This window comes from Ascidiella aspersa, chromosome 9, assembly GCF_963924565.1.
Source record: "Ascidiella aspersa chromosome 9, kaAscAspe10.2, whole genome shotgun sequence".
Classification (NCBI taxonomy): Eukaryota; Metazoa; Chordata; class Ascidiacea; order Phlebobranchia; family Ascidiidae; genus Ascidiella; species Ascidiella aspersa.
This window is the reverse complement of record NC_139455.1, coordinates 22,388,628-22,400,844: the sequence shown is the minus strand read 5'-3', so window position 1 is coordinate 22,400,844 and position 12,217 is coordinate 22,388,628. Positions and strand designations below refer to the sequence as shown.

At 38.5% G+C, this 12,217-nt stretch overlaps 1 protein-coding gene across 1 annotated transcript in view; it reads right to left on the bottom strand.

Annotated features, from left to right (window-relative positions):
* The window catches only part of LOC146133623 (atrial natriuretic peptide receptor 1-like), a 57,094-nt gene extending 47,602 nt beyond the window's left edge, over positions 1 to 9,492 (bottom strand). Inside the window, exons 1-2 of the mRNA XM_083396984.1 lie at positions 8,844 to 9,492; positions 5,311 to 5,467 (exon numbers count right to left, since the gene is read on the bottom strand). Coding sequence (XP_083253110.1) covers positions 5,311 to 5,467; positions 8,844 to 9,379 — 693 coding nt within the window. The 5' untranslated portion in view covers positions 9,380 to 9,492. The remainder of the gene's footprint in view (positions 1 to 5,310; positions 5,468 to 8,843) is intronic.
* Positions 9,493 to 12,217: the final 2,725 nt, after the last annotated feature.

Below are 12,217 nucleotides of genomic sequence, written 5' to 3'. Positions count from 1 at the left end.
TAGCGTTTTGTTTAGCTTCAAATTTGGTCAAACAAGCAAAACGGTGAATGGCCTTTGTTACGCAACAAACGCGGCTACAGGCAGTGCAAGAGAGTGACGAATTCGACGATGAACGATTTCGAGATCTTATCCTATTGACCCATCATCGTTTCGCCGCCATTTTCTCCTCAGTGCCAAAAGTGACAAACAGACTCGGGTGTCGCATTTTTCGGGCCGCAAAAGGCCATTGAATTGCGGCCGGCTCCGTTTTTTTCGGCCTGTACCAATTGCGACTGAACGTGTAGTTCTAAATTTTGAGCCGGCTTTCTAAGAAAGTGGCCATTTATACTGACACACAAGAAAAAAGGCACGAGAGCGTGATTGAAAAAATTCCTTGTAAACTGGCCGTTTAAATTGGCCTTTTTATTGGAATCTGTTGTTTAAAGCCACATTCCGAGATGGTTGGGCATGGGCATGTCAAGTATGATACCTGAAGCTTTGCTTGCTGTTATTGACTGAAATTGAGGTGTTGAATGGGCTTTAAGGCGTATTCAAGTGTTGTCTATTAGCGATTCTACACGCATACTACGGACAATTGGGTGTTCTTTAAATAAATTTAATCTAAGTAATAAAACAGATATAGGCACTTTATTATTATTGTAAATGTTTGAAAATAGGCGTCAACCTATTTACTTTGCGAATTAAGCTGAAAAAGCTTTTTAGAATCTTTCTTAATGTGTAATTAAAGCATACATATTTTCATTTTACTGATTGATGTTCTCTCCAGGCTTACAGAATGCATTAGATTTTTTTTCCAGGTTGTAGAATGCACTACACATTTTTTCAGATATAAAATACGATGGGATAGATACGCTTTAAAATCAAACGTTTACACGAAAATCCTAGATTCCATTTTTCCCAAACTGCGTCGAATGTCGGCTTTTAGCATTCAAGGTTTTTTTGTGACACCCGGCATAAGCAGGTGTCCCATTTCATGTCGGGCACTCTATTAGCGCGCGACCCTGTCGGCCCTGTAAATCTGCCGGCGATCGGTCGATTGCAATCTAACGGCGTTGGCCCGACGGCAGGAAAGGACGGGCGGGAATTCGACCACAACGCGAGTCGTACGCCACCGCTGCGCTCCGAGCACTTGTTTTTCCCACAAACCACCCAAGTTTGGCGTCCAGACGCACCGCACCGCACCGCACCGCACCGCACCGCATCGCACGCTATGTTGTTTTTTTAATGACGGTCAAGCCGGGCCGTTTGCTAAAATTTGCTAAAAACGTTGTGAGGTTTGAACACAACTGTTGGGTGATTCAACGACTTGACAAACAACATGTTGTGAGTATTAATGCATTCTGCTTGATCGCAGAATACACATGTTGTATATGCGTTTCAGTTGCTCAATATAAGAAGGTTAGAACTCATTTTTCTTCTTCGTGACGAATAATAATCAGTTTAAAACGAATTATTATTTAAAGATTGTATTATAAATAGTCTTTAAAACCAAATTAAATAAATTTGTTTTTTTAGAAATACTGTTTTTTTTTTCATTATATAGTCTTCTTAAATTTATGTATACGGCATAAAAAATAGATAAATATCCAATGACAACCTGTGTGATAGCTGAAATAATATATAGTTAAACTTGACCAATGTATATAGCTAGGCCGCCTTTTTTGGAATGAAGTGTGAGAATTAACTATAGTACTTAAGTAAAACGATCATAGATGATGGTCACATTAACAGTGTAAACGTTTGGTAACTTTATATGATTATCCCTTTTTAATTATGACAACTCTAAATTATACTGTAACAAAATATATATTTTCGTGGCTTTTTAAAACTGTCCTGACGTTTTTCTTCGCAAGTAAAAGTCGCGCTGAAGTCGTTGAAATATTCATGGCACCAACAAGCTGGAAATGAACAAAGCCCGCTCGAAGACGAAAACTTGTTTATGCGAAAGACTTGTTTTTGCAAAACGTTACAGCCTTGCCCTTTGCAAAACCTGAATGCTGCTTATAAAGGTGGACTTTAGAATTTCAAAACGTGCCCTTAATATAAAACGTGCCTCACCCCAATTTGTAATAATGTCACAGCGAAATCGCTCTACTGTTCGAGACGTAATGGTGGTTTACGTGGATTTAACAACACGACGTTGACTTTTGGATATGGCGTGTTGCATCTGTTATGATGATCCAGTATTGGACGCGTTTATGTGTTTGGGAAAAGAAAAAAATAATTATCGTAGCGGCGGCTTGAAATGTAGCTATGTATTTCTGAGGCCAGTGTTTCTCAACTTTTTTTCGCAGCGTCCAAATTATAAGCGTATAGGTACAACAATAAAACTTTTGCGATCCTATTATATTCACTTAACTTTTTGTAAGCGAACAAAACATAGGATCATAGCATTATTAAGTTCAAATTTAATTGATATGCTGTATTTCTATTGGTTCTTTAATTTGCCCAAATGTTCAAGCAATCTTGTGCAGAACCAATCTCAATAAATCTAACCAAATAATACTAAATGCAGTATAGGCGACCGAATTTTGGATCGCGACCCATAGGTTGAGAAACACAGTTACAGGCTTTAAATCTATAGCCTTCTAGAGCATATAGTTCTACGATCTCTTCCTTAAAATATTTATGGTCGCTTGAACTACCACCACAAGTATATACCATCATCGCGAAACTGTTTTGGTTGGCGTTGCGTTAGTACAAGAAGTTTAGCCATGGCAACTTTTGAGATATGATCAAGCCTTTGCAAAACACTTCCGTGTTTACGCCACGCTAAGATTGCCATATTGAGCTTTTTTAGAGTTCTGCGCAACCTGAATTACAAGACTGGAGGAGTCATGCTCTGTGATAGGTCAAAAACAGCATTCACTTTGGACAACCGTGGAAGAACCAGTTGGCGAAATGAACTTAAGTTAAAACAAACAAGTTTAACGACTCGACAGTTAACAAACAACCTGATGAGTTAAATATGATGTTGCTACCAGGCTTAGTATAATAAAAATAAGTTCTTCTGTTATATATTTGTTAAACCAACGCGTCCGTCTTGTTGGCTATGTGTGTCATTCCCCGATGAAAACTTTCCGAATAGTAAGCCGAAACGTTGGTTTAACAAAGCTGATGAGTTGTGACTGTTTGATTTTGACCTACTTTCAAAATAACCCGCGCTTGTAATGATCTTTTGAAGATCAACTTGATGATGTATAGGCATTACTGGTAATACCATGATATTAGTGGTGATTCGGCTTTAACCAGCACTCAGTGAATCTGGCAAGATTAGCCAGCGGATGTACAATTAACCTGCGTTGATTTATTTGTGTGAAGGTGGACAATTGCCATCCGTTTCAAGTTTTGCCTGGTCTTGATGTTTCCGCTTATAACACTTTGAAAAACCATTTCTAAGAAATAACACTTGACACGCTACAAGGAGAACTGTTCGTAGGTACGAAGCTTGAATGATTCTAAACGAAGAAAAAATTGTTTTTCGACAAAGTTTGTTCTTGTACTGTTTGTTATTTGGTCGAGATTAAATGAAACCCACAAACTGATATGATGTGCAGAATCGTGCATTGGCCTTTTTTAGGAATTTACGGTAAATATTAAAACGAAAACGAATCTTTCCAAAGTAAACCTCAGCAGGAATGGTTTGATTTAATTGATACTAATTTTACCGCCCAGCGCTATATTGCCTAGCAACTCTGTACCGGATTCCAGTCATAGATCTTATCCTGTAGTGGATATTACTGTGTATTATTTAGCTTTATTATGTCGTTGGTCTGAATGTTATAGTACTAGAGATTTTTCTGCTTTAGATATTGTGCTGCCTTGTAGGTCTTATTGTGTGTTTCCCTTGCACCTAATGGCGGCCTTTCGTAATTCCACGAAAAGCCTCAACGGTATGTGTGGTGGTACGCGAAATAGCCACTTTGTAAGACCACCGTTTTTCCGGCGGTTACTACGTAAAACCTGAAGCATCTCCAGTAAATTGTCGGTTGAAAACACTTGGCTAATTACGGGCTGCAGCTGCGACAGATTAAGGCCAGGCCTTGATTAGAATTCTAATACGGCAGATCTAGTATGTCGAATTTCCTAAAAAGTTCGTTTTTTTCGGGTGTGGTCAAGCTGGCCTTTAGGTCGCAACCAGATTAAGTACAAAGTGTTCATTATACGCTGTAGCTTGAAATAGGAACTAACACGCGGGTTTTACCCAAGCACTCACCACAGAGGCGCGGTTTGCGACTATTTTGCTCGCAAATTGTAGGAGTCATTTACAGGTCGCTCCGATCTCAAGCACACAAGTGTGCCGGGCGATTTCCGAACGAGATAAAAGCGGCTTAACTTTTTCTTTTCTTCGCCACCTTTTGCAACAATCTCATACGGTGTTAGCGTGCAACGGCAACGCACTTGAGGTAATTGATCACAAGTCCCAACACAATCGCATGTGGTTTAAGCAAACAAAATGCGAATTCAGCTCTTTTTTACCTCCAGATATCGCATTGAAACATTTAACTAACGTCTGACTTTTAATTGTTTTCGCCCATACAGTCTCGAGCGCGATTTTCGGCGAATTCCCTTCCCCAACAACAAAAGTCGAACTTTAAACGTAAACCGTTTAATGGCGGCGTAAACAGACGTCAATCACAGCAAACATCTTGCGGCCCGTGTCAAGCTCAAAGTCTAATCCGATGCAACGACCAAAATAAATTAATATAGGCGCGTTCGGCCGTGAGTTTAACGAACCTCGACTCAACATTAGCTTAAGCTTCGGAACAAGCATCAGAAACAACGAGGTCATCGTTGCTTTGAGTTTCTCGGCCTTTCTGCGGCGACACAATTTTTTAAAGTTAAAAAAATTTTGTCAACCCAAACTATTGCTAAGCATGGGATGTTAAACAAAACCAATCTGAACAAAAATGTAAGTCTCTGTTCCAATTACAATCAGTCATTACTGAAAACAAAACGTTCATTTCGTAACCGCGTAAAAAAACGTTTAGTTTTAGGTCGCCATTCTAATAAAAAAAAAATTTTGACAGGCTAAAAGAGGCATATGTCCGACGGACACAAAAATCCTGTATTCCTAACACTTTTATAGAGTTTATGTTTCACAACACTTTTACAGTTAAGCTCCAAAGCTCAATTTTTTGGATAAAATCCTGCAGAAATACAACCCTAATTTGACTTGCTATTTCATTTAGGCAACCAGAAATCTATGAAGAGCACTTTCAATTTTGTCTATGAGTCTTTCTCAACTCAATCGTGTCTATAAGAAACAAAACGCAGACTCCATTTTCCCACATGCTTATTATCACTCACCCTGAGTCCCCTTGAAATGCAGCCAGGCGTGAAGTTGAGCAGATTCCAATGAGAAGTGAAGGATGCGACACGTGACATGGAGTAGGCGTCCATCGGACCAATCATAGCGGTCATGTGGTCATGCATCATTGCGTCTACCGAAGCGATCTGTGAAATCCTGAGAAACGAAACTAATTATTACAACGACTGTATGCAAATGGATGTTTTACGTCTTTTACATGCGAAAAACGATGCACCCTTTTGCTAAATAGTATGTTTGATTGTCAATGTATCTTTCTGACATGTCTTTTACATGCGAATAGCTATACACACTTTTGCTAAACAGTATATTTTAAAACAAAATAATTAGAGAAGTTTTTACAGAGGCATGGAGTTTTAAGCTGAACTTAAAGTTCTACTTAAAGATCCAAACATTAATGTTAAACATCTAGCTTATAAATGACAGGGAATAGCAAGATGAATAAAAAAAAATCTTGAAAAATAAAGCGTTTTTCACCATTTTGATTGTCAGTGATTTCTTCTGGCTTACATAGCCACAATCTTCATTTCAGTTCACAAAAAGTTATTTTTAGCAACAATGAAATATGAAAGGCCGTTTAACATAAGTGTCTAAAACTGCCTCGTCGTGCAAGCCAGAGCCGTCTCACTGCAAACATAGCTTTCGCGTCCTTAACGACACAAGCAAAAAATCCCGGGACAATCGTCAACGAAATTACCATTGTTTTTCTGCGCCCACAACAAAGCGACGCACGACGCTCTTCGCAATTCGAAAATTCTTCCGAAATGACCCGCGGAATTTCGAGCGGCGATTTTCAAGCGACTGCAATTTCGCGACTCACAGGAGGACTTCGGAAAACAGACGAACTTCACGCCGTGGGCCGCCGGCTCCATTACCCTTATCTCTGCTTTGTCATTCCGGGCCGGAAACTGCGAATCGCTATCGGGCCGGAATCGCTGGCAGCCATTTGGCGACAAAAGTAATTGCTGAAAATTTTGTTTTCGAGGAAGGTCGATTGCGGACGGCGATAAGACGCAATCCTTGGGTCATCTTTTGTTTATTTGGAAACTGCATGGCTTTCGGGGAAATGGCGAGTTTAAATGCGGATGTGTTAATTCGTTTTTCTTCGCGTTTGGATAATTGTAAATCTAATCTACGATCAGCACAACTGACCTATAGAGCCCAGGGAAGATTCGTTTATCTTTTTGCACATATTTTTCTAAATGGAATTTCGCATGTCCTGCTGGATTGTTTGACGGTTTTGAAAATCTTGACTTACGTATAAATTTAAAAGCCCACAAAATAAACCAACAAATCGCAAAATAAACCAACAAATCCAAAATTGAAACCTCAGGTGATGTATTAAAGTCTGAATTTTTACCCAAAGCAAATAGACTTTACCAAATGTTGGCCATAAAGTCCTGAAATGCATCTACCCGTGGCCTTTGACTTATAATTTTGACGCGTTTTTAAACTGGTATTTTCAAGCTTTTACCACTATCACATCAAAGTGGGATTGGGGGTTTGCGAAATCTATTTTAGCTGTTATCTCAAAGGAAATACGCACGTAAACGCGAATCTCAGATTAAAATCTATGCGATTTTATTTTTCTAACCTCACTGGACCGACACATGTTGTGCGAAAGTTAAAAAAGTTTTATAAATCTTGTTTAGATTGAATTTTGTTTAGATATAAGTGTATCCTTTGACCATTAATACAATTAAAACAACGAAAGTAATAATAGAAACGAAAAAGTGACCCATTCGATCACAAAGACAAATTAGTTCAAAATTCGTTTACCTATATTAACAGAATAAATATGCATTGATTGCGTGTTTTATTATTTGTGTCAAAAACTGTTAAGCAGTAAGGCGCGGGCAAGCGGGTGGTCTAAATTGCACTATCCTTTCAAAATAGGTTCAAGTAATTTAGTCCGCTGTCACTGTAGATTACAGAACCGGCAATAAAATGCCTCTGACGTCAGTCGGGTTAGATATGACGTCACAGACGGGTTTCGGAAAGAAGAATTCGAAGACAATAAGCACCTTGAGGTTAAACAGATGTCGTGTTTTTTGGGCTTAGCGGAGAAATAACAGAACAATTGTCAACATATTTATATAGAATTCCTAAAAAAATATTAGTAGAATATTGGAATTTAAAACATTGCGATTAAAAAGACGCCATTTTGATAATGGTAGGAAACAAATGTTTTTTTGTCGATTATAATAAATATAATAAAGCGGTATGTTTAGTTATCACAAAAGAAAAAAAAAAAATTATAGCTTTTGTCCTATGTAAACTGTATATTATGTAACGTCGGGTAAATAAATAAAAAGTTTTCAGAAGAGCATCTCTTTATAGTATACCAAGCCTTGCGACCACAGCATATTTATATGTAACTCTTGTGTTACATCGTGACCCTTACAATACTTATCAGCGATAGACTTCAGAGAGCTGAAAATTTTCTCCGCCCTTATGTAAGTCAGAATTGCTTCAGGTTTATCTCAGTGTAAATGTCAGAGCTACTTTTGACTACAAGTGCTAGAAAGCTACTTCCACTTTGGATATCGTCTGGACAGAAGGTTAAAGTTGCACCAAAAATACACAATGACTAATAATTCGATGCTAAATTCAAAGTCGCCTCTGTCGAAAAACTCCGATCGAGTCGAGATTAGATAAAAGTGTCATTAATCTGACTCCGCTGGTGATTCGTCGTGCTGGTCTTTCACAGTAAATAAATCACGCCGAAACTTGTTCGCAAACGAGTCAAACTTTACGTCCTCTAACTTACCCTTGACTAAATAAGTATATTTGACTTTCACGAAAGGACGTTTCTATACATTGCCATTGTACTAAATTATGCGCATGCACAAAACACATTTTCAGGGTTTTTCTCGTCAAATATTTAATCTAATGCGGTATTTAAGTTAGACACTTATTTCACGAACGTTCGCTTGTGCTTTCTTTAAACTGTACTCAGAAGAGTCTTACTTATGGATTTTTAAAAAAAAGGTATTCAATTTTCGCAAATTGTAACATATTTTTGTCGTAAAAAACAATCAAGATGGAATCGAATTAAGTGAGCTTATTTAAATGCGACAGCACGTGTGGTGTAACCTACATGAGAGATCGGTTTTTAAGCTTTCGGTCACTCACTCTATCCGAAAACTAATGATTTGAAAACGAAATTATTGGGTCGTTTTAATTTAAAGATCGATTCTCATAAAGGGAAGAGGTAAAAAGAAATAAAATTCCCAAAAGAGATTGATTTAACATAGTAAGAATAAAGACCTTACGAAGGTATCATTTTGAACGTTTCGAATTGATGTTGAAAATAAATAAAAAGTTATTCGAAACGATCAAAATGATATCTACTTCGGTATAAGCTTTGATATTCTTACAACAACCTCCAACCATTATGCTCCAAAGATTGATTAAAGAGTCCTTTCAATTAAAATGACCGACTTTTTTGTCGCTAACTCGCTTCCCAAGAATAAGGTAGTTCGGCCAATTTGCATGATCGCCGTCAACTCACCTGGACGAGGCGAATCCGTTGGCGTTGCTCGAGTCGAAGTAACGCAGCTGGATGCGAAAGTCGTCCAACAGTCCCGGGGTGTTGTGTATTGTGTCCAGGGCCACTTCGAGCGCCGGCTTGGCGAACACGTACGACCAGGGGTAGACGTTATAATCCCGGGTCAGGCAGGCTATGTCCGGCAAACCCGTATCTTCGTCGATACAGTAGTTGTGCAAATACTCTCCGTCGTATTCCACTTGGCTCTCGTCGATTTTTGACTGGAAATCGCCTCCGGTTGAAGAGTTGTCTTCTTGTGCTGGATCCTCGTCTCTGTAACTATCGCCGTAGTCCGGTTCCGAGTCGTACGACGCCGCGTACTCGGCACCATTTGGTTCCGGCTGGCCAGGAAGCGGTTCCGAGTCCAGCGCCAGGTACCTCAGGGCCTCTATCCCCGGAACCATGACCGTGATGTTTATCTGTCGGCCCGGAGCGACGCTTCTGACGCGGATCGCGCAAGTTGCTATCACCGTTAGGAATAAGACGAACAGAGGGCTCATTTTATTTAATTTCAGAGCTGCTTTTTTCGGGCGAACTTTATTCAAAATAAGCGGTTCCCGTTGCAGATCGTATAACCTTGTATAGGTGCTTGTGCGTTTACCCTATTGTTGCCCTGTAAATTCGACGACAAAAGTGCGGTTGGGTTTCAGCAAATGAACATCCTTAACAAAAACAATATAAACAGCAAATAATCTTGTACGACGTTCCAATCTCTCAATAGTCTGTAAGATTTTGTAGCATACGCTATATACTGCCAGCCTTGGAAAAAAAAACAATAATCTACCGGCTTTTAGGATGTAAATACAGAAAGGTGAGACTATAGAGGCTTAGTCTGTTGTGTGTTTGAACTCTTAACTAAGATACTAATACATATTATATTATGAAATAATTATCTGCTTTTGCTTAAGTATCAATTACAGTGCTGTCTTCATGCATAAATGGATCAAGAAGCAAGTTAAAACAAGCCTGTTTTCTGACTAAATACCAGTAATATCACAGAGCTCGCAAATCTCGCCACAAGCCATATAGCACAAAATTAGTTTGTCCACTGGCATCGTCAGTTCCTTATTAAAATAAAATCTCTTAACCTTACGCAAAGAAAAGCCAAACAACCTTGGAAGCTCAAGCAGAAATAAGAGGCGATGTGAGCCACGCACCTTAGAGACACCTTGCTTTTTGCGTCGCCTCAATCCTTTATCGAATAAGAGCCCAAATCGCCTTGCTCCCGCCTTAAAAAGCTCGCCTCGAAAAAAAGGCAGGTCGTCGGTCGATGACGTCACGGTCCACGCGGCCACGTACTTTACGAGCGAGCTTGAAATTGCCAATTTTATTGCCTTATCGCGGCGCGCGCTGGCGACTCGGGTGCGTTCGAGGCCGGTCGCGACTCTTTTTTGTTTTTGAGGCGCGTTCAAGGGCAATTTGGCGACAGGTGACAACCAGAATGCGGCCAGAACGTTTAGCTGCCTTGAATTGAAAGCCGTGGGGAACATTCGATTTTGATTTTCGCTGGGATTTGTTAACTGCTACGTGATTTGAATTTCCCGCTTGAAATCGTTTTTACGAGGCCAACAAAGTAGTTAAGTATAGCCTATATTACCGTTGAAAATGTTTTTTGTTTGAAAAGTAAAAAGCAACCAAAAAAGATGTAATTTGGGTCATTTTATAAAAACTAAATTTACAAAACAAAAAAAGCTAATTCAGAAAATTGATATATGTAAAACTTCAATAAAATAAGTTTTTAGGCCAAGTCATCACTTATATTTGATTTTTTACTGTAAAACAAACAAAATATTCTGGGAAATCGTTTTTACGAGGCGAACCAAATAGTTAAATCCCCTTAATTTTATGTTCGGACTCGTTAAATTAATGTGTAAGTGTTACTCTTCGGTATTGTATATTTGGTATATTACCGTTGAATTCTGTCTGGAACGCAAGAAGTAGCCGGAAATTTATGAAAAATGTGGGATACAAAATAAGAGTTCAATTAAATTTCAAAAATAAAAAAGCTAATTCAGAAAAAACAATATATGTAAAGCTTCAAGATTAGATTTTTAGGACAAGTCATCACTTAAGCCAATATATTTTAATTTTTAACTGTAAAACAAACAAAATATACAAACTGCAAAACACTAATAAGATATAGACGTAAATGAATATCAAAGCCTACCGAAATAAACCTTGAGTTGTATTCTGTAGGTATAGCATTCACTATAATATACAACAAAACAGGATTATTTTTAAATCTGTATCAGCCATAGGCGGCGGCACCTATTTTTCACCACCGTAAAATTTACAATCTGCAAGGGGAGGCACGTTCGATCGCAATCAGCTGATGTATGACGTCATACGGGTTAACCGTCGAGTAATTGCGCGGTACTACTAACTCGCCGGATAATTCCTGGTAACCGATCTACCGAAAATCTTCCACTGGAACGCTATACGGAACCAACCGTTTACTTATGTGTAGCCAACGCTGTGCACGGATCTGTATTGCAGCTTGAAATTGAATGTAGAGCAAATCGACATCATCTTAAAACCGATGTTTTAATACCCACTTATATCTATTCTTTTATAAAGGGTGCTGGGAAAAAATCAGTCACATTAACTGGTGGTAATACAAGTGCGTATTGAAATGGCTTTTTTCAGATGATGTCGATATACCCGACCTATTTTTCTTTGACATTCACCAAGTTATGGTTTTCATGTTTGTAAAATGAATTATTACACAGATGTAATTCAAGTGTGTGTTTAGCGTTAAATATTTCCCACAATTTTGTTCGTAGGATTTCCGGAAACCGATAGCCGATATTTTAGGCAAAACTACGTCATTTATATGGTCAAATAAGCATAGTTAATCAAATTAAAACATTTTTTATAGTAAAAGTTTGTTAGGCTAAAAAATACTTTAGCCCGGCGGGGAAAGATTATTACCTTTATTGCTATTTTCTAAGCTAAAATAGCGAAACCAGAACAACAACAACAGCGTCGGAATAAGACACAGTTCTGAATAAGACAAAATAGGACTATAATACCTAAATAATTAAAAAATCCGGGTGCGAAAACAGCTACACACCAACGGCAACGTTTAAACTAAGGCACCCAAACGTCGATACTAAAACGGACAAAAGTTGTCCCCTAATCACCCCCCTTATTCCGATGAATTTAGGACTTATTCTGGTGAATTTAGGACTTATTCTGGTGAATTTAAGACTTATTCCCACAGGTTTAGTGCTTATTCAGACAATTTAGGTGTGATTTTCTCATGGATATTACTATGTATTCGACTTTGTCATGTCGTTAATCTTAATATTATAGTTCCCATTTAGATACTGTTGCTT